Raw genomic sequence first — 23,078 nt, 5'->3', positions numbered from 1 at the left:
AACAGTATGAAAAATATACACATTTAACAGCACTGGAATTCAAATACCAGCGATATAATACAATGTTAGCATAATACTAATGAAACACCTAATAAGCATGCATTAGAACCTTCAACTAACAGATATGATGCTAATGATTTTCTATAATACTGCTAAGGAACCAAGTGCAGATATATGATGGGAACATGATGCATGGTACAGAGTCAGTTGGGATAATTAGATGGTTAGCTAAAATCAAGACAAGTTCTTTGTAAAGTTAAGCAAGAGATAAGGAACTGATCTAAGGTTACAGTGGGTGTTGCAAGCTAGACCAGGTGCAAGATGGGTGTATAGTTAAGTCACCCTATGTATTAACAGTGGCTTACTCAGAAAAACTTCACAGGTTTTTCCGAGTATGTGCAGAGCCGGTGGTGGGAGGCGGGGCTAGCAGTTGGGAGGCGGGGATAGTGCTGGGCAGACTTATACGGTCTGTGCCAGAGCTGGTGGTGGGAGGAGGGACTGGTAGTTGGGAGGCGGAGATAGTGCTGGGCAGACTTATACAGTCTGTGCCAGAGCTGGTGGTGGGAGGAGGGACTGGTAGCTGGGAGGCGGAGATAGTGCTGGGCAGACTTATACAGTCTGTGCCAGAGCCAGTGGTGGGAGGAGGGACTGGTAGTTGGGAGGCGGAGATAGTGCTGGGCAGACTTATACAGTCTGTGCCAGAGCTGGTGGTGGGAGGAGGGGGTGGTGGTTGGGAGGCGGGGATAGTGCTGGCCAGATTTATACGGTCTGTGCCCTGAAGAGGACAGGTACAAATAAAAAGTAGCACATATGAATTTATCTTGTTGGGCAGACTGGATGGACCGTGCAGGTCTTTTTCTGCCGTCATCTACTATGTTACTATATATTAAAGGCTTGGGAGAAGAGCCAGGCTTTCACCTGCTTCCTGAAGTAGAGGTAGTCTCGAGTTACACGTAGTCCCTCTGGGAGTAAATTCCAGAGCACAGGGGCTACTTCTAAGACAGCTCTTTGGTGGGTCTAACATTATATAATTTCTTTTGATAAGGGTACAAGATAGTGATGACCCTTGAGGGGACCTTAGAGGTTTCAAAGGTATGTAAAGGGTTAAGTACACTGGCCCATTTTGTCTGAGGACCTTGAAAATCAACAGTTTTAAATTTAGCCCTGTAAGGTAACGGTAGCCAGTGTAGTTTTTGCAGGAAGGGTGTGATGTGGTCATGCCACTTGCAGCCTTCTATCAGTTGTGCTGCAGCATTCTGAACTCATTGGCACCGATACAAACCTTTTTTTTTTTTTTTTTTGGTTTGGCCAGTGTACAGGGCATTACAGTTGTCAAGTTGCGATGTTATCACGGCATGGACCACTGTGCTCGGACTCATCTTTTCAATATATGGAGAGAGATTTCATAGCTGACGTAGGTGATAAGAGACAATTTTTGAAGGTTGTTTTACAATTCACACCTGAAAAAAAAGTTACTATGCAGAAATCTGAGTGCAAAATGTATTTGAGTTGGACATGTAATGCAGAAAGGCATTACACTGAGGGGCCGATGGATTAGCACAGAGCTTCTACCATGAAGTTAACTCCAAAAAAAACCCTGCAGCGATATAGTAAGCATGCAAATTACTGCCATGGCAGTAATCTGCACCTCATTGCTAAAATGTCCTTCCAATCAGTGTGCAAGTCGTGACTGGCTCACAAAAAGGGGAATATTTTTAAAAAATTGCCAGCAACCTGCATCAGCCCAATCCCTGGTAGTTTAGTGGCCCAAAACAACCAGACCTGACCCCCCTACCCCCCCCCCCCCAACAATAATTAGAAAACAAAAAAACCCACCCCTGGTGTCTAGAAGCACCCCTGCCCACCCTTGTATAACTGCCGCCCCCCCCCCCCCCAAACAAAGTGTCAATACCTTGACCTTCCCAACCCTGAGATGACCTTTCCTACCCCTGCTGGTACTCCAGTCTGATCTGACCTCTTCGCCTCTCCCCACCCTGGAATGACCTGCTACACCCCAAAATATCAATGGTTTCTAGAGAACCCCCCCCCCCCCCATTAAAAAAAATCCCTGGTGTCTAGAGCAACCCCCTTCACTACAGCCTCCCTGGCCTCTCAGACCCTGTCACTATATACAGTACCTTGAAAGATGCAGAAGCAATGGCCACTCACTCCTGCCTCTGCACCGCCATCTTGAAAAATGGAGGCACCAACCAGTCTGTCAAATAAGGGGATTTTTTTCCTCATTTGATAATCTCCACCCACACTACCAAACATGGTAACAAGTCACTTATTTGGCAGGCTGACCCTACTCGTTGAAGGTATGCAGTGGTGCCCTAGGCACCAGGGATTTTTTTTTGTGTGTGTGTGGGGGGGAGGGGGGATTCAGATGGTGATGGGAAAAAAAAAAAAATCAACCATTCTACAATGCCTCAGACCTGGGGTACATTTCTCACGTTGTGCTCACCTTAAAATCAGCTCTGTACTTCTGTGCAGAATAGCTAGTAGCCTGATTTAAATAGGCCATACACCAATGTCTACTAGCTCTCTGCATCAACCTCTCAGAATAGAGGAGTTGGGGCAAGATGCACAAAAGTCCTCATTAGAGCTGTTCTGTACCAAATTCCATAACAAATCGGTACCCGAACGGCTATGCACGAAGGAAAGGGAATGCAAATGAGCTGCTCGTTGCAGCTCACTTGCATTCACTAACCCTTTGTTTAAAACGTTGGTAATCAGCCCATAAAGAATGCGCAGAGCAGCCAAGCGTTATGCTGGCTGCTCTGCGCATGCCACAAATGTTAAAAAAAAAAAACCCCAAAAAACAAACAGGTTCTTTATGGACGGCCTTGCCCCCCCCCCCCCCAGGTCACCGCTGCTCCCCGCTTCCCCCTGCATTAAAAAAATCAAAACTTAAGCTGCCCCGGCCCCCCTCCCTTCCTCTCTTTCTCTCCCGCTCCGCCTCCCGCCATCCTCCGCCCCTGTGCCCCGCCACCCCCCTGAGGTCGTCGCCGCAGCTCCCCCTCTCCACCGGGCCCCCCTCCGTCTTACCGGGCCCGCGCAGCGCCTCTCACCTCTGTGTGAAGGCGCTGCACGGGCAAGAACAGCTGATTGCCTCTTTGTCGAGTCTTCAGACAAGGGCGGGCCCAGAAGGAAAGGAGGGACGTCTGAAGACTCGGCAAACAGGTGATCAGCTGTTCTTCTTGCCCATGCAGCACCTTCACACAGAGGTGAGAGGCGCTGCGTGGGGCGGATAAGATGGAGGGGGGGGGGAGCGGCAGCGACGACCTCAGGGGGGAGGCGGAGGATGGCGGAGCTGGGGAGAAAGAGGGGAAGAGAGGAAGGGAGGGGGGCTGGGGCATCTTGAGTTTTGATTTTTTTAATGCAGGGGGAAGTGGGGAGCAGCGGCAACCTCAAGCGGGGGGGGGGGGGGCAAGGCCGTCCATAAAGGATGCTCCTGACGAGCGCCTTTGCCCCCTCCCAATCCTTTTTTTTTTTTTACATTTGGGTTAATGCAGGGGGAGTGGGGAGCAGCGGCGACCTCGAGCGTCAATAAAGGACACTCCTGACAAGTGTTTTTGCCCCTTTCACGAGCTGGGCAACCCCAACAAGAGGTACAGACCTCTCGTTAGCTTTCCCGTAGTTTTCCAGTGTTAGGGCAAGCGGTCATCTGCATTCAGTTTTCATTTGCTGCTATCGTCGTCGGAAATTGGGCTTTAATGCATGCCAGGGTAGGAAAACTGTTCGTTAAAGGCTTGTTAAAGCCTCATTTAGTTTAGTGCATCTTGCCCTTGGTTTGGTGGATTGTTCTTTGTCACACTAGCTAAAAGCTAGGTGTTAGCCACCAAGGTAGTCTCAGAAAATTAAATCCAGCACGCATCCAGGTACAAATCAAGGTAAGGTATACATAAAAAACTAGCACATATGAGTTTATCTTCTTGGGCAGACTGGATGGACCGTGCAGGTCTTTTTCTGCCGTCATCTACTATGTTACTATTTAAAGAATTTGCCGAAGTACTGAAAAGTGGGATTTCTTTGTTGATTTTGTAAGTTGAGCAACACTTCACTGGCCTTTTTACATATAAAAGTAATGTTGTGAACAGCCATCATTTTCACCTCAGGTAGTGTTGAGGAAAGTTGTTTTTCTTCCTTCATGCTTTGGAAGGATGGAGGCCACAGAAAAGCACTTCAGCAGCAGAAGCACCTATCAAACACATTACACCAGCTCACCTATTCCACAGGGTGCAGGGCCTGCACTGTGTCACACAACTATTTTTGGAGGTTTTCTGTCTTCCAGAGTGACAAGCTAGTTCAGGTTTGGGGGGTGGGGGTTGGGCAGAAATGCAATAGGTTTCCAACTCACTTTATCGGGTGCATCTTCGTGGACAGCGTGGCCACACTGTGGAAGCACTTGCATCTGAAACTTTCCTGAAACACAGCACAAAGTTAAAGAAATTCCTGTTAGAGAGATCTTTGCTGTTCATATCTGCTAGGCTGTCAGAAGTGGTACTCGGATGATCTAGCCAAGAGTACTAACTGGAACTACTCACTGTATGGGTCATAAGAGGGACCCTTAAGAACTAAAGTCAGAACTGTGGTAGTTTTCCCTTTGAGGTGTACTAGGAAAGAGTCTAATTTTCAGGAAAAAAAATGTGAAAGCCTTTTTTTTTTGTTAAATTTCTTGAGGTGTTGCAGTAATGAAAATGGATGTTGTGATCTATACTTCTGGTTTGTAGGGTATGGGGTTTTATGATAGTCTGTGGTCTGTTTATGTGGCTTTTGTTTATTTGCAGCTTTTAATGTTTTATATTACGGTTTGTTTCTGAATAATCTTTGGCTTTGTGATGTGGTTTATACAACTTTTATAAATACAAATGATCATTATTGTTCTGTCCTCCGACAGCCTCGCACTAGTTTATAACGTGATCCTAAAATGTGTGTAATGCCTTTACTGTTATTCTCAGTCCCAAGGACTATCATTGCTGCAGTTTCCCACTGGAAAAATACATGAGCAATGCACTGTGGGTAATGTAGTTCACAGGCAGTGCAACCACACTTGTTTGGCTGTGTAAGAACTGCTATCACTGGTTGTGAGGCTGCTCAGACCTTCTCTCTCTCTCTGCCAAGCTTGGCTCTTTTGTCTTCCTGTTCAGTCTTACTATCTGTCCTCAAAGGTCAGCCAGGTATGACCTTTCCCTCCTATCTCTAGGACTACCCCTTGCTATCCGATGGCAGGCTCTGTCCCCATTGGTCTCTATCTGCTCCTCCCTGTGTGAAGCCCCACCACTTCTTTGTCCTTTCAGCCACGTGGGGCTTCTTCCTCCATTATAGCCAGGGACATGGAGCCAACACCATCTCGCTCCAGACAGCTCTGTCCTGCTGAATCTCCCTGTAACGAACCTGGATTTTTTACCCTGTAAATATCTTCTTCCAAATGAGATATCGCACATTGCAGTCACCCAGCTTTGGACTATTTCTACCTGTTCAACTACCTTCCCCTCCCCCTGCAATACAACTACCTCTCTTCAGATCTCCACCTCCCACAGCCTCCAGATTAAGAAGTCTCTGTATCCTGAACGTCTATCTGTGAGTAAATTATCTGTGATTTATTCAATAAAAGAGACTTCATAAAATAATAGAGACTTCAGGTGATTGCTGTGCCAGGGTTATGCTCCATGATATTGGGGCTTCTAATTACCAAGCTCCAAGAGTCATGACAATTATCCCATGGAAAGATTATCTTAGTGCCACAGTTCTTCAGCACAGAACAATATTGCCTGCTCTCTCCTAGTCCAAGACCCACTCATAAGATTCCAGGCTGAATTTGTCTGCAATCACATTAGGCACTCCCACAATGTACGCTGCTTTACAAATGCATCCTTCAAGACTTGGGAAGCTTGCCAGGTGCCCTTGACCTGGATTGGCCGCTGTCGTGGACAGGATGCTGGGCTCGATGGACCCTTGGTCTTTTCCCAGTGTGGCATTACTTATGTAGAGCCCAGTTCTAGATCTGCAGTGCCTCTTTGTACAGACGATACAACATCCAGTCTATCCTAGTTTGTTTACATAAACACTGTCCAAGAGCAAAATCAATGCCAGTCTCACACTTGTCCATCTGGATCAAGATCCTCTTTCCTAACATCACACCATAAAACTCTTTCTGTGGTACAACCAAAGGTGTTTGCATATTCTATGCAGGTATTTTCTCTGTTCCTACTGAGCTCACAAACATTTACACCTGGGGCAATGGAGGATTAAGTGATCTGCCCAGGGCCACAAGGAGCAGCAGTGGGGAAACGAACCCAGTTCCCCACATTCTCAGCCCAATGCACTAATCATTATGTTACTCCTCCACTCCAATAAAGATTGCTCTTCACTCTGTGAAGCTGACCTAAACCAAAGTCTCTAGGTAGAAAGTAATAATACATGAGCTCCCAGTTCTCTATTGAACGCAGTCATTCTTAACAACACTTGGTGCAAAGGCTGTCTGTATTGAAGCCCTTGAATCAAGTTGTGGTGCATCTTTCACCACTGAAAAGGACAAAGAACCCAGCCTGTCAGATCACTATGGTCTGTTATTGATGTTCTTTTACATTGAATTGGTATCAATTTCAAAAACCGACTAATTTACACTTTCAACATCTTGTTACTAAAGGGAGCATAGAACCTAATACCTTCTGGGATGCTGTATTGTTAGATTTGCCAGAAGATAGAAAATTGGACTTGGAAACTAATTGGCCAAGATTAGGACTCCAGGTTTTGGATAAATTAGTTCCTTTTTTGCTCTAAAGTTAAAAGGGTGTGAAAAGTGATAAATGGTTTTCCTCTGATCTATTAAAATTAAAACGTGAATGCAGGAAACTTTGTAAAGATAAATCTAATCTATCTAGGGATAACTGACATACTGCAGTCCATATTTATATTTATAAAAAAGAGCTACAACCTTAGCTAAGAAAAAATATTATTATGAGCGGATTCAAAGATTGTTGTAATATGAAACAACTAGTAAAAAAGGCCCGTTTCTGACACAAATGAAACAGGCGCTTGCAAGGTTTTCCTCAGTGTGTGTATGTTTGAGAGAATGTATGTGAGAGTGACTGTGTGTGAGAGAGAGAGTGAATGTGCGAGTAGGTGTGTGTGAGAGAGTGAATGTGCGAGTATGTGTGTGAGTGTGTCTGTGAGAGAGAGACAGTGTGTGTGTGAGAATGAGAGTGTGTGCAAGTGCGTATGTGAGACAGTGTGAGAGAGAGAGTGTGTTTCATACAGGTACAGTGTGTGCGAGAGAGACAGTGTGTGTGAGAGACAGACTCTCTGTGAGACTGAGTGTATGAGACCAAGAGAGTGTGTGAGTGACTGTGTGACACATAGAGAGTGAATGTGATACAGTGTGAGACAGTGTGTGTGTGTGTGTGTTTGACAGAGATACCTCCCCCCCTCTCTCTGGTGTCAGCCTCCCCCCCTCTCTCTCTGGTGTCCGAGCGTTACTGTGCAGGACGCTGAGCTCTGGCTGTGCTTCAAGGAACTGACCAATCCTATTTAATAGAATGCACCTCCAACATTCTGAAGCCGAGAAACCTCGTGTGGTTGGTCACTTCTGCTTGTGACGAACCCGGAAGTACGTGATGTCAATTCAGGAGATGGATACAGAGAGCAGGAATGCCTCAGCTTCAGAATGTTGGAGGTGCGTTTTATTATATAGGATTGTTTTCTATTGTTAATTCACTTATTACACCTTCAGATTCTGGAAGCTTTGCAAAAGGAGGAATATCCTTCATTGAATCAACTAGCCTTATATTTTCAGGAGAAAATTCAAAAGTTAAGAATTGTTTTTTTCTTTTAATAGTTGATAATAACTTAGAGCTGTCTTTGGATTTATGTCCTGGGAAAGGCATTCCAGTGGATAGAATTTGGAAGGCATTTGATATTATTCAGTGACCAGTCTTTTCTAAATTATTTCAGAAATATACTTTCTCTTATTGTATACTGGATATTTGTCCTCCTTACTTAATGGAAATAGCTCCAATAACATTTTGTGCTGAAGTATAATCATGGATTGAATATCAGCTATCTAATGGAAATTTTCCTAATAGTTTGGCAGAAATTATAATTACACTTATACTGAAAGATTTTAATCAATTCAAACAATTGGTTTCTAATTACAGACAGGTAGCCTCTATTCTGTTTTTTACAAAATTAATGGAATAGTGACCCTACAGCTTGATATCTGGATTTGTATGATAGTCTGCCTATATCTCAATTGGGGTTTCATGCTTCTTTTAGCATGGAAACAGTATTATGCTCCTTGATAGACCATGTTCTGACACTGAGTGAAGATAAAAGTACTTTGTTACTTCAATTCGACTTATCATTGAAGTAACGGTAGACCATTCCCTTTTATTACAGAATCCTCAGGAATTAGGAATTACAGGTAATGTTTTAAAATGGATTAGAGGCTTCCTGGTTACTACCCTGTTTCCCCGAAAGTAAGACATCCTCCGAAAATAAGACCTAGTAGAGGTTTTCCTGAATTGGTAGATATAAAGCCTCCCCCAAAAGTAAGACCTAGCCCCCGGGCCGCCCCCCCACCCGAGGTTGCCGGGCCCCCCCTCCACCGCTCCCGGAACTAACAAACGCCTCCTTTCACCTTCGCAGCAAGCAGCAGCAGTGCAGATCTGTCCTTCCTTCCATGCCCCGCCCTCGCGGACGTTACGTCAGGCTAGGGCGGGACATGGAAGGAAGGAATGGCCTGCCCTGCTGCTGCTTGCTGCGAAGGTGAAAGGAAGCGTTTAAGGTTAGTTTCGGGAGCGATGGAGGGCGGGCGGGCCAACGCCGATGTTTCCCCGAAAAATAAGACAGCCCCTGAAAATAAGACCTAGCGCATTTTTGGGGGCAAAAATTAATATAAGACAGTGTCTTATTTTCGGGGAAACACGGTAGCTCATACAGGGTTAAGTTACATATGTATTTATCTTTTAATTGAAGTAATCATTGTGGAGTTCCACAGGGTTCCCCCCTTTCTCCGGTATTGGTCAATGTTTCTTGCGGTCTTTAAGCTCTTTACTAGAAAAGAATGGTTTTCTTCACTACATTTACACAAATGATATTTCAGTGTTAATTCTTCTATTGATATTCTCAAAGTTCAACATTGTATAGACTTATTTGAAAAATGAATGCATGATCATAAGTTAAAACTTAATACGGAGAAAACTAAATCCTTGTGTTTTAACTATGGATCAGAACAATTACTAAGGTTGACTTTTTACTTTCTCCAATCATTAAGATCTTAGGAGTTCAAATTGATTGTTCTATTTCACTTGAACAAGTTAATACTGTGGTTAAGAAATGTTTTTTCTTAAGAAGCTTCATACAATTCGTAAAAATGTTTTGAACTTGATCAATATGATTGGTTGGTACACTCACTGATACAGTCATACCTTGATTACTGTAATTTGATTTACTTAGGTTGTTCAAAGAGGTCCCTAAGGAAGATTCAAATCATACAAAAAAAGGCAATAAGATTGATTTCTGGTTTATCTAAGTTGGACAGTTCTTATATTAAGCTGTACTGGTTACCCATTGTGGCACGTTTCTTTTAAGTTAGCTTGCTTTCTCTTTAAAATATTACAAGGGCAGATTCCAGGATATATGTTAGCTCATTTTTGTTTTGCGTCTTCTCATAGAGTTAGGAGATGCGATACTGAATTTTTTCACATTTCCTTCAGTTAAGGGTAAGAAAAGATTAGTACTTTTTGATAAATCTTTGGCTGTTCAAGATTATGGAAAGATACTGCTGGAAAGTTTTTGATTAGGAAGAATACAGAAACTTTTTTATTAAAAAAAAAACCCCCATGCAATATAGTTAGATTTTTCTGTCAACATTATTATAATTCCCAGAGGTTTGTTCTGGTTCTTTTGGATGTCTGTAACCCGCTTAGAACTGAAAGGTAGTAGCAGGATATAAGTCTAGAGGTAAAGTAATATAAAAAGATGACACAAAACTATTTAAAGTTGTCAAAATGCAAGTGGAATGTGAAAAATTGCAGGAAGATCTTAGTAACCTGGAAGACTGGGCATCCAAATGGCAGATGAAATTTAATGTGGACAAATGCAAAGTCTTTTCGGTCTCCAGAGACTATTAAATGCCTTCGCGACCACAGAGTTAACTTGGTCTGCACAATTCAGGTGTTGGTCAGTGAGGACTCCTAATATTCTTAATTTAGCTTCTAAGGGATAAGTTGTCTGGTCAATGGTGAAACTACTTGAGGGTATTATGAGGGATAAAGATGACTAGGAATTTTGATTTTCGTCTGTTCGGTTTGAGGTGAAAAGTAGTAGCCCAACTTTCTATCAGGTCTAGGATTTTCCGGATTATGCTTTGGATTCAGTTCTCAAATGGTACATAGTGAGGTCATTTGCGTATATAAAGGATTCATTTACTGTATCTTATTCCTGTGCCAAAACTCACTAAGTCCACGGTATTTTAATGACTTTGTATTGAATACTCTATGCAAAACTCACTCAGTCCAAACGCCATTACCTTTTTTTCTCAAAACTGCTGCTGCTGGAGTGAGTGAGATTTGGAAAAATGCTCTTCAATCATTACATCTAAAATCAAAATCACGTAGGGTACCTTTTAATCGAGAACTCTTCTAGTAAATAACTCACCTAAGCAGCTAAACTACAACAGTGTGAAACCATTACCTTGCATCTGTCCAATGGTTAGATCTTTATCCAGCCTGTCAACACCTAGGACAAAGCAAACAGAAGCAAAGGTCAATCGTCAGAGGAGAGAAATTCTTTACACCTTGGCCTATTGCAAGATAAAAAGGCAACACGCTGACTGTTCCAATCCAGGTTTACACACAGAAAAAAAATCACCAAGCCCACAAAGAAAGGCCCATTACACGTGCATATCAAGAAAAAAAAAATGTTTCTGCACTTCAAGAACAATACTGTCCCAAACAGAAACTACTAATGCAGTTTTTCTCCCCACTATGTGACCACTTAATTGTTCAAGGTATTCAACTGAAAGGCAGTTCAACTAGAAGTGAAGTATTGATGAGTGCAAATTGTTTTTTGGTATGATTTTATAACAATGGTCAGAATGGTTCATGAGGTATAGAAATGTATTGAATAAGTAAAACTGGAATGCTCAGTGCATCTAGGTACTTTTTACAATTTATTTGGTATGTTTATTACCCTCTAATCCTCACAGCTGTTCATGGCACGGTATGTCAAAGATATAAAAACAGCAAGTGACAAAACAGACACAACAGTTCATAGTCTGTTTTAGCACATATATCCTTGGGTCAGTCATCCATCTGCTATGGTGGATAACCCAGGAAACATCTGACCCACAGCAAGTAGATAGGTGGATCAAGAGCCATCGTAAAGAAGGGAGGGGAAGATGAAGCTCAGGTGACGAAACAGCACGTCAACATTTTTCTCGAAATTATGCTAGGTAAGATGGACACGGAAATCAGGCTCTTGCAGTTATTTTTAAATAATTCACTGAAAGAGGAATTATGGGTTCAGAATTCAAGAATGCTCTGTTGCCCGAACGGACCAAAGTCCTTCTCTGAGGAAATAATTTCTCTCATATGTGCTTGAGTGGCAAATTTATCCTGAAAAAAAAAAAACCTTGCTTGCTGTCACAAAGCAGTTGTACTCCTGAAACAGAAATAATCACAAACACAGGTAACATAGTAACATAGTAGATGACGGCAGAAAAAGACCTGCACGGTTCATCCAGTCTGCCCAACAAGATAACTCATATTTGCTGCTTTTTGTGTATACCCTACTTTGATTTGTACCTGTGCTCTTCAGGGCACAGACCGTATAAGTCTGCCCCGCACTATCCCCGCCTCCCAACCACCAGCCCCACCTCCCAACCACCGGCTCTGGCACAGACCGTACAAGTCTGTCCAGCACTATCCCCGCCTCCCAACCACCGGCTCTGGCACAGACCGTACAAGTCTGTCCAGCACTATCCCTGCCTCCCAACCACCAGTCCCCGCTGCCCACCACCGGCTCTGGCACAGACCGTATAAGTCTGCCCAGCCCTATCTCCGCCTCCCAACCATCAGCCCCGCCTCCCGATCTTGACTAAGCTCCTGAGGATCCATTCCTTCGGCACAAGATTCCTTTATGCTTATCCCACGCATGTTTGAATTCCGTTACCGTTTTCATTTCCACCACCTCCCGCTGGAGGGCATTCCAAGCATCCACTACTCTCTCCGTGAAAAAATACTTCCTGACATTTTTCTTGAGTCTGCCCCCCTTCAATCTCATTTCATGTGCTCTCATTCTACCACCTTCCCATCTCCGGAAAAGGTGTAATCTGGAGTGGGCATGGGGGAGGAGCAAATGATATGGTCCCCCCCCCCCCCCACACTCTTCACTTCCAATCCGTCAATGCACGAAGGCTCCAAACTGCAAAATTATCATGTGCTGGGTTAACTAAAAGTAATTCCAAGCAACTGGTTACTTCTACTGAAAATTAGTGGGGTGAAACAGCAGTATCACAAACTCACTGCATTTTAGTCAGTTTGCGGTGGGATGAAAACAGATCTTCCACATCTCTGGATAAGAAACAGATAGAGTAGAAAATATTTCTGTTCTGCAGATATGTTTTTCTGTACCACAGAACAGAAGCGTAGCTAGGTGGGGTGCCAGGGGTGTGACTGCTCCCCCAAACTGACTTCAGACAGCGACGACGCCTATTTTTCAGGCAATCCGTTGCAGCTACGCAACGTGTACGCCTCTCTGCTCCCCCTGGCATCACAACCAGCTACGCTTCTGCCATAGAACTCAAGTCCCTATCAACAAAAGATGAGAAGAAACACCTGGGGAGCTCTGCTCAAAAATCGAGAAATAAGCCCTGCAGAAGAAATGTTCCACAATTTACAACAAAAATACTTGTGGGTGGTAAGAAGGCTGACTTATGGCCCGCTTTTAACATCCCTCCTCTACTCAGCTCTCATCCCTCCCCCCAGTTAATATGTCCAAGGGCTGGGGGAAGCATTGAGCTTTAATTGATTCAAGAAAGATAAGCAAATGGAAATAAAAGTCTTTCTTCAAGATTGACCCCAATTCCTTTGGCCAGTAGGGGTTTCTGCAGTGGAAACGGATGTCTCCATGGGACTAAGCAAGTCTATTCTTACAATTCAAAGCTAGTAAACTCAAGTGTCCTTCAGTGCAGTACTGCAAAATCAGAAGGCTTCTGAACCACTTTTAGTTGTGCCTCTGGAAGTAACTGCTGCTTTAACCTATAATGTTTAAAACTTTTTCCAGATTTATAAAATCGTAAGGATTTTTTTTTTTTAAGTATTTAAAGTCTACACTTTCCTAATGATTTACTGGGTGTTTCCTCAATCAAATAGCCAACTGGTGGAACACTTAAATAGGTCTTTCTGTAGCTGGCTCCTTGTGAAATTCATTCTGAATCAGATTACATGTTTTCATTAAAAAGGCTAAAGCCCTGCTATTTAAAGAAAAAAGGAGATTCGAGATGATGTGTTTTCGATTTAACAGGTCATTTTTACACTTCATGAGCCTTCTAAATATGTCATACTCCTTTTATCGCAGAAACAAAAGGGGTTCAAAGTTTCCACAAAAGTCCAACAAAAAAGAAAAAAGTGGAAAAACACAACTTCAAGAGATCAATCCGAGACAAGGGGTGAGATGCTCCAGGAAAACTTTATTAGGGACCCTACACGGTCCGTGTTTCGGCTTTTAAAAAAGCCTTCATCAGGGGTCAGGTTCTATGACAGCTTCAGATGTTATGGCAAGTTTTATTAGAGAAGCAAGCATGTCCCTGGAGTAGGCTACTCCAGGGACATGCTTGCTTCTCTAATAGAACTTGCCATAACATCTGAAGCTGTCATAGAACCTGACCCCTGATGAAGGCTTTTTTAAAAGCCAAAACACGGACCGTGTAGGCTCCTAAACTCCTTTTATCCCCATCCAAGGTCCACCTCTGTTGCTATTCTCACATAGGGCACCTTTTAGGAACTCATCCCTAATACATTTTCTGTGAGACCGAGTTAGAGGCCCAAACCCTTTACATATCGGCCTTTGTGACATTCAGCAGCATAAAATATACAATGCAAGGTACTGCCAGAAAAATAAACAGGGTTGCCAGGTTTAAAAAAATTTCCCCACCCAAAACCACACAAGGGCAAAACCCACCCCGATGTCATTAACCCCACTCCAGATGTACTCAACCCCGCCTCCAACATCAGTAACCCCGCCTCCGATACCCACCTCTGTCATTAACCCCGCCTCCGCGGGGCTTCTATTGGACCAAATTGGACCAATAGAAGCCTCACCGGAAAAGCGCCCAAACCCGCAACGCGGCCGAGAAGAAGCCGCCCAATTTCCCGCAGCCGTCAAAAGTTTCCTGCAAACGGTCGCGGAAACCCACCCAATTGGGCGCGAAAACCTCCCACCTGGCAACAATGAAAATAAATGAAACAGATTTCTCTCCTGTATATAGTAAAGGTCCTCCTCCCCATCAAGATAATTTAAAGGAAATACTTAAAACCAACTCTAATTTAGGGACTAGAAATCCACGGGAGACGTATGTGTTAGGCGGCGAGAGTCTGATAGGTACGGACGGAGAGAGGGATCTTGGGGTGATAGTATCTGAGGATTTGAAGGCGACGAAACAGTGTGACAAGGCGGTGGCCTTAGCTAGAAGGTTGTTAGGCTGTATAAAGAGAGGTGTGACCAGCAGAAGAAAGGGGCTGTTGATGCCCCTGTATAAGTCGTTGGTGAGGCCCCACCTGGAGTATTGTGTTCAGTTTTGGGGGCCGTATCTTGTTAAGGACGTAAAAAGAATTGAAGCGGTGCAAAGAAAAGCTACGAGAATGGTATGGGATTTGCGTTACAAAACGTATGAGGAGAGACTTTCTGAACTAAACATGTATACTCTGGAGGAAAGGAGAAACAGGGGTGATATGATACAGACGTTCAAATATTTGAAAGGTATTAATCCGCAAACGAACCTTTTCCGGAGATGGGAAGATGGTAGAACAAGAGGACATGAAATGAGATTGAAGGGGGGCAGACTCAAGAAAAATGTCAGGAAGTATTTTTTCACGGAGAGAGTAGTGGATGCTTGGAATGCTCTCCCGCGGAAGGTGGTGGAAATGAAAACGGTAACGGAATTCAAACATGCGTGGGATAAGCATAAAGGAATCCTGTGCAGAAGGAATGGATCCTCAGGAGCTTAGTCAAGATCGGGAGGCGGGGCTGATGGTTGGGAGGCGGGGATAGTGCTGGGCAGACTTATACGGTCTGTGCCAGAGCCGGTGGTGGAAGGCAGGGATAGAGCTGGGCAGACTTATACGGTCTGTGCCAGAGCCGGTGGTGGGAGGCAGGGATAGAGCTGGGCAGACTTATACGGTCTGTGCCAGAGCCGGTGGTGGGAGGCGGGACTGGAGGTTGGGAGGCAGGGATAGTGCTGGGCAGACTTATACGGTCTGTGCCAGAGCCGGTGGTGGGAGGCAGGGATAGTGCTGGGCAGATTTATACGGTCTGTGCCAGAGCCGGTGGTGGGAGGCAGGGATAGTGCTGGGCAGATTTATACGGTCTGTGCCCTGAAGAACACAGGTACAAATCAAAGTAGGGTATACACAAAATTAGCACATATGAGTTATCTTGGATGGACCGTGCAGGTCTTTTTCTGCCGTCATCTACTATGTTACTATGTTACTAATGCATGTTTGACGGGGGAAAGAGCTTTTGGCACCTACCTGCCAGCAGCAGCTGTTTTGGAATCGGGCAGCTCAGAAAGAGATTGGACAGGCCTCGAAACCAGCCTTCCCAATACTTCTCCGTTTTGGCCAGCTCGATTCTCCAGGTGTAGGGGCGGTCCTTCGTCTCACAAAGGGTAAAAAAAAAAAAAAAAACATTTCAGGAATTAGTATTCAATCACCAATATACCAAAAGCTCACTGCAAGGTACCTGTGATTTGGCTTGACATGGTCAGAGACAGAATGCTGGGCTTGATGGACCTTTGGTCTGACCCAGTACGGTACTTCTTAGGTTTTCACATAGTAAAAAAAATAAGAGGGTTGGCTAGAAATTATTACATATATTTTCTATTAAATATTTCTAGGTATTTTAGTTTTTGTGATAGTTCCCAAATTCTTCCCATTGGAAACCAAGTTTTTCAATTGATCCCCAGTGGTTCAAGCCTCCTCAATGCAGTCTTGGAAAGACCACATTTAAGGATAAGAGGGGAAATCAGTATTCATGATTGTGCAAGTCTCTGGCATCTCTGCAAGCAAACCACGGGTGACAGTTACATAGAAACATGACGGCAGATAAAGGCCACACGACCCATCCAGTCTGCCCATCCTCTGTAACCCCTAATTCTTCCTGTTCCTAAGCAATTCCACATTCTTATCCCATGCTTTTTTAAATTCTGGAACAGTCCTCGACTCCACCACCTCCACCGGGAGGCCATTCCACGCCTCCACCACCCTTTCTGTGAAATAATACTTCCTTGGGTTACTCCTAAGCCTATTCCCATTATGACATCACAATATGAGCTCTGGTTACCAGAGACTGAAACTCTTCACACTAAGGGGGGAAAGTAAGCCAAGAATGGGACAATTGAGCCATTGTGACATCACTGATGAGGTTGGCTCTTAGGCATTGGTGGAAAGAGGCATTATGACATCACAATCTCAGCTCTGGTTACCAGAGACTGAAACACACTAAGGGGGGAAAGTAAGGCAGTAATAGGACAATTGAGCCATTGTGACATCACTGATGAGGTTGGCTCTTAGGCATTGGTGGAATAGAAACATAGAAACATGACGGCAGATAAAGGCCATATGACCCATCCAGTCTGCCCATCCTCTGTAACCCCCAATTCTTCCTATTCCTAAGCGATCCCACATGCTTATCCCCATAGGCGTAGTTTGACTGTTTCATTGGGGGGGGGGGGGGGGGGCGGCGGCAAAGAATGGGCGGAGCATATTAGCATATCATTTGCATATATACATATGCAAATGAATATGCTAATATGGAGGAAGGAATTGAAATTTACAGGCAAAATATCACAGATGCACATTTCAAAAAGCTGACACATTTCAATTAATAAATTATGAATAAAATATTTCTACCTACCTTTGTTGTCTGATCATTTAGTTTTTCTATTCGCTTTGGTCCCAGTGTCTTCTGTTTTATGCAGTGTCTTCTTTCCAGTAGGCTTCCCTCTGCTCCCCACCCTCCCAGTCCCATCCATCTCTTGCTCCTTCCCTCTGCTCCCCACCCCTCGCAGTCCCATCCATCTCTTGCTCCTTCCCTCTGCTCCCCACCCCTCGCAGTCCCATCCATCTCTTGCTCCTTCCCTCTGCTCCCCACCCCTCCCAGTCCCATCCATCTCCTGCTCCTTCCCTCTGCTCCCCACCCCTCGCAGTCCCATCCATCTCTTGCTCCTTCCCTCTGCTCCCCACCCCTCCCAGTCCCATCCATCTTCTGTTCCTTCCTTATGCTCACCATCCCTCCGTCCCATCCATCTTCTGCTCCTTCCCTCTGCTCCCCACCCCTCCCAGTCCCATCCATCTCTTGCTCCTTCCCTCTGCTCCCCACCCCTCCCAGTACCATCCATCTGCCCTCTGCTCCCACCCCGCGAGGTCCAACATCGTGACTCCGTTTACACCCCCTCTCTTCCTACCTCCCTCCCTCCGGCGCAGGCAACAGTCTTCAGCTTTTTCAGCGTTCCTGGCAGCGGTAGCGATGTACACGCTGCCTTTGGTCTGCCCCGGAAGCCTTCTCTTCAAGTTCCTGTTCCCACCTATGCGGGGCAGAGCCGAAGGCAGCGTGTACATCGCTACCGCTGCCAGGAACGCTGAAAAAGACTGCTGCCTGCGCCGGAGGGAGGAAGAGAGAGGGTAGACGGACACGCTCCTCTCCGTCCGCTTGGCTTCCCTGCCCTCTCTGTCTGCGTCCCGCCTTCCTCTGACGTCATTTCCTTTCAGGCGGGACGCAGACAGAGAGGGCAGGGAAGCCAAGCGGATGGAGAGGAGCGCGTGCCTGCATGTGTGTTTTTTTTTTTAAACTAATGGCGCGGCGGCACCTCGTCGTCGTTTGGGGGGGCATTGCCCCCCCTCGCCCCCCTCCAGTCTACGCCTATGGCTTATCCCATGCCTTTTTAAATTCTGACACAGTCCTCAACTCCACCACGTCCACCGGGAGGCCATTCCACGCCTCCACCACCCTTTCTGTGAAATAATACTTCCTTAGGTTACTCCTAAGCCTATTCCCTCTTAACTTCGTCATATGCCCCCTCATTCCAGAGCTCTCCTTCATTTGGAAAAGGCTCTCTTCCTGTACATAAATGCCCTTGAGATATTTAAACGTTTCTATCATGTCTCCTCTCTCCCTCCTCTCTTCCAGCATATACATGTTGAGGTACCTAAGCCTGTCCCTGTAATTTTTGCATTCAAGACCTCTTATTAATTTCATAGCTGCCCTCTGGACCGACTCCATCCAGTTGGCACCAAAGTGATGGTATAATATTTTTGACAAGGACATTTGAGCACTGTAAACCAAGTTGATGTCACCAACTCACTTCACATAAGCCATCACACAGTAACGTGTTTCACTCATAACCAACCTGGGCAGGGACGTTCCAGGTGAGAACGAAAGCATGGATATCGATATGGAGATACCATTTCACATGTGTCAAATGCCCTGTTAACTGATCATCCTTATGTGACATATTTCAGAATCAGTGGAGCACAACTCAGTATGCCCTGATGAGGCACACAGACCCATACAAAAGAATATGAACACAGTTTAGGACTGAGATACAATAAATTTAAGCACAGAACCATTACTGAGACCCAGGCTCCAATCAGAAGTGGCTAATAGTTCTTCTCTTTAGCATTAAATTATTCACTATGAACTCCCCTACCTCTGTATCATCTTCTTTCTTCCGTTTGTTAATGGATTGCCCTCCTTCCTCCTCTTCTTCCTCCTCCTCCTCAATAATCCCCTCTATGATGGCTTTGGAGCCCTCAGGGCTGGCAGATTCCTCACACCTGGTAAATCATGTCCATAGTTTATTTGCTTGTGTTACCACAATAGCTTTCTCATCAGAGATCAGAAATGGGCAGCACCCAATACAAAAAAAAAACATTTGTTGGCTTGCCACTGTTCATTTCAACGCCCTGTTCCTGGCTGCTGTGAAAAAACTCTATGCTGCTAACAAAATTAACAGATTAGCACAAATCGGGACTCTGCTGACCTTACAAGGACGACAGCAAAAGTGAACCTCCTCTCAACACACAAGTAGCAACATGCTCAACATGGCGTTACCCCTTTAATGGCACTTAGTTGAAAAAGCTGCTAACCCCCCCCCCCCCCTTTAGATCCTCAACATATGCAGGCAATATTTTAAAACCTGCTGCATAACACCTCACATCATTCTGCTTTTACTTGGAGTTTAATTGGCTTCATCTTTACAACAGATAAGACCTGTTTGATGTAGGTTTGTGGGCAGAAACGTGAGGTGCACTTAAAGCAGCTTAGAGTAAATCTGGCATGAAGTATTAAGTCAATCACTACAGATATCCTTTACCTAACACAAACAGTGTACAAAGTGAGGAAAGCACAAACGGTATGACTCATGGAATTCTTTCAAACCCCTCTGCATGCATATGTGAGTGTGTGTTGAGTGGGAGGAGGAGGGTTTCAAGTAGGGGCTATTTGCAGTTTGCTGGGTGAGTAGTTTGGTGGGGAGGTAGTTGAGGGTCACTTTATAACTTTTTGAGTCTTGATATACAATTTAAATAATAAATCTGACATTAGTTTACAGAATAGAAGGCAAGCTGAAAGCCAAAATAGTCAAACTACATGCATAACACAAAGTGCAGAGTACACTATTAAACAACCGTGAAACAATATTTATATAAACCAGAAATTAGGACTGTTGTATTTGATTTGTATGCTGCAGAGGCTAGAATGCCTCCTCCCACATAATTGCATTAGGCCATATTTTTAGGGGACTTATCATTCTGGAACCCTAGGTTCAATTTGGTCCATTTTTTTAACCCAATGTATCTTTGTACGGTTTCCCATATGCTAAATTTAATCTCAAAATTTCAAGGAGTTCTTTTATGCCCAGAGACAAACATACATTTCAGAAACCCACTGTATAATCCTTTCCAACTTCTGCTGGGTTGGGAAAAAAAAAAAATATATATATATATATATATCAACCCAGAATCAACTGTAAAATACATGTGTTCCCTGGGAGATGTTTTCATTCTTTGTTTGTCTCTCTAGCAGCCCAAAAGCTCTATTTTCAAAGGGGGAGAAAGATCACACACAAAGCCAAACAGTTACTATGAAATTGTTCTGGATGCCTCTTACTGTGGAAGTGTGTCTTAATCTGTTAAGGACTACTAGCTTAGTGAATCAAGTGAAACCGATAGACCAGAGTGTTCTCCACAGTTACAGATACCTCAGACCTTAACCCTAAATGCAACTCTTTCCCAGCCCTCGCAAGGTTGTTTACAGAAACAAAAAATGTTCAAAAGAGATTAACTTAAAGCTATTATTAATATTTGTGTGTTTTTCTGGCTGTAGGCCAGTGGCTCCTGTCCTCGAGCTCACCCCACCAGGATGTTCACAGTAGATATGTATTAGATACCTTTGCCTACAAAGCATGCCTTGCGTGAATCTCTCTCATATGCATATAGAACTGTGAATACCCTGAAAACCTGAGTGCCTGGGATTGAAACCACTGCTCTATATTCACTTCACTCTCCCACCCACCCCTCCCCGTCCCCATGCACACTTCTCCTTGTATTCAACCTTCCATCCCTGTCCTTCCCCCTTTCCCGCTCCTCTTTCATGTGCTTTTGCTTTTTCTTCCAAATCTCTCCCCCCACCCCTCACACTCATTCTTGCAGCCTCCCCCAACCACCCTTCCATTCCCCCCCCTTCTCCCTTCTTTGGTGGGAGGAGGGTGCTAGTGTAGAGCACAAGCACCAGGTGCAGGCTGACCTGAGCTGGGGATAGACCCTCTAAATGGCCGGGAGGGGTAACCCCAGGCGGGTGGCTAGGCATTTCATGACGAACAATATGTAAAATCTCTCAGGCATACTAACTGTGACAATTCTGAAAACACAGCGGACTATATGCACATCCAGAACACGACTGGGGACACTGCTCTAGGGATAGTTTCCCAAACTTCACCAAGGCTTGCTTTCCATTTTGTTGCTAGGCGTATTCAGCTTTATATTTGTAATATATAAACCTCACAAAGACAAAGGCATTCCTTAATCTTTTCACCACTAAACTGTGATGTCATTTTCTTAATCTGCCCTTTCAGTGATTTCCAAAGTGTATTTATAAAATGCAATAGTCTCATAACCAATCAGCCTCAAAGCAGATTACAATAAAAGCACATATCACCCATACACACTTTCAATTATTGAACAAAGGTACCACATATGTATATGTTCCCTGTGACATTTTACTCCAAAACAAAGCACAAAGAGCTATCAAGAATGGAATCAGTGTACTATATTATTGACCAGACATGGGCCGTGTTTCGGTATACGCAAACGCTTGCCTTAGAGGTCAATACAACCAAGCAACATTTAGTGCATGAGTTGTTGAACAAAAGAAAATAGCTCCATACAATAAAAGTCCATCCTCAAAATCGGGGAAATCCAGATGCGGAGTGGAATGCCAAGAAAAGGTGCCCAACATAAAAAGAACACGTGTACTGCCACTCTTTTGAACAGCTGATGTGGATGCGATTTTTAAATTCCGTTACCATTTTCATCTCCACCACCTTCCGCGGGAGGGCATTCCAAGTATCCACCACTCTCTCCATGAAAAAATAAATAGTCTGCCCCTCTTCAACCTCAATTCATGTCCTCTAGTTCTACTGCCTTCTCATCTCTGGAAGAGATTTGACTGCGGATTAATACCTTTAAAATATTTGAACATCTGTATCATGTGACCCGTTTCTCCTTTCCTCCAGGGTATACATGTTCAGGTCAGCAAGTCTCTCCTCATACGATTTGCAAAAAATCCCATACCGTTTTTGTAGTTCTCCTTTGCACCGCCTCAAGTCTTTTACATCTTTGACAAGATACAGCCTCCAAAACTGAACACAGTACTCCAAGTGGGGCCTCACCAACGACTTGTACAGGAGCATCAACACTTCCTGTCTTCTGCTGGTTATACTTCTCTTTGTAAACATCATGGTTTTTCATCTACTGTGACCCCATACCTGTTCATTTGTGCTAACCCTTCTTTTCCACTAGGGCAAAGTCCTAGTGTATTTCACTCTTGGGCTGCAAAAGATTCGACTTGCGTGTTTCAAGCAATAACAGAGGATGGAAAATTGATGTCCTTTTCTATATTGTAACAGGAATATCAGCTGGCACACACTGATTTTTTCACCTACATGCAACTTCATCATTGTGTCTACTTTGCTGAGGAGTGATCTCACAGAATATGTGCAAGAGACTTTGGCAGAAGCATTGACACTGGGGTCGCAGTTAAAGGTGCCCTTGACTTTGGGAATGTGGAGTTTCTTCCAGAAATGGAGAGTGCAGTATTTTGGAAGTGGAAAGCACAGGTTATTTTTCTGCTGGAGCATCTTGTGAAAGAGTATGGGACCGTCCTTACTTTCTCTGATTTGCAACGAAGATGCAGGGTGACTGTGGTGGACCGCTTCGCCTATCTACAATTATCATATTTTATCGCTTCACTCCCCGGATGTAGTCTCTCTCTCCGTTTTGGGACACAATTGAGATGCCTCTTGGAGGGTGATGCTCTTGGTCAAGGTCTCCATATCTTGGTTTTATCGGGAATTACTTAACAAGGGGCGCGCACTTGAAGGATTTTTGAAGGGTGGGGGAGCTCTGGGAGAGGGACTTGGGACAAACTATATGTGCTTCAGGTTTTGCAGATGCTATTAGGGCGAAACCTGGATGGGTTCAAAGTGCTGACCTACAAGAATGCCATTTTCTTACTATCCACAGGGCTTATTTCTCGAAACATCGTGCTTTCCTGGCGGGTTGTGTAGACTCCTCATT

The 23,078-nt window shown here is 44.4% G+C and overlaps 1 protein-coding gene across 1 annotated transcript in view; it reads right to left on the bottom strand.

Moving 5' to 3' along the window:
* Positions 1-23,078, bottom strand: part of LOC115459504 (protein phosphatase methylesterase 1-like) — a gene marked incomplete at its 5' end in the record, with an annotated part of 42,494 nt that overhangs the window by 6,892 nt on the left and 12,524 nt on the right. Inside the window, 4 exon segments of the mRNA XM_030189308.1 lie at positions 4,361-4,425; positions 10,699-10,743; positions 15,756-15,882; positions 18,932-19,058. Coding sequence (XP_030045168.1) covers positions 4,361-4,425; positions 10,699-10,743; positions 15,756-15,882; positions 18,932-19,058 — 364 coding nt within the window.

This window comes from Microcaecilia unicolor, unplaced genomic scaffold (assembly GCF_901765095.1).
Source record: "Microcaecilia unicolor unplaced genomic scaffold, aMicUni1.1, whole genome shotgun sequence".
NCBI lineage: Eukaryota > Metazoa > Chordata > Amphibia > Gymnophiona > Siphonopidae > Microcaecilia > Microcaecilia unicolor.
Note: the sequence above shows the minus strand (reverse complement) of the source record. Positions and strands in the feature narration are given on the sequence as shown.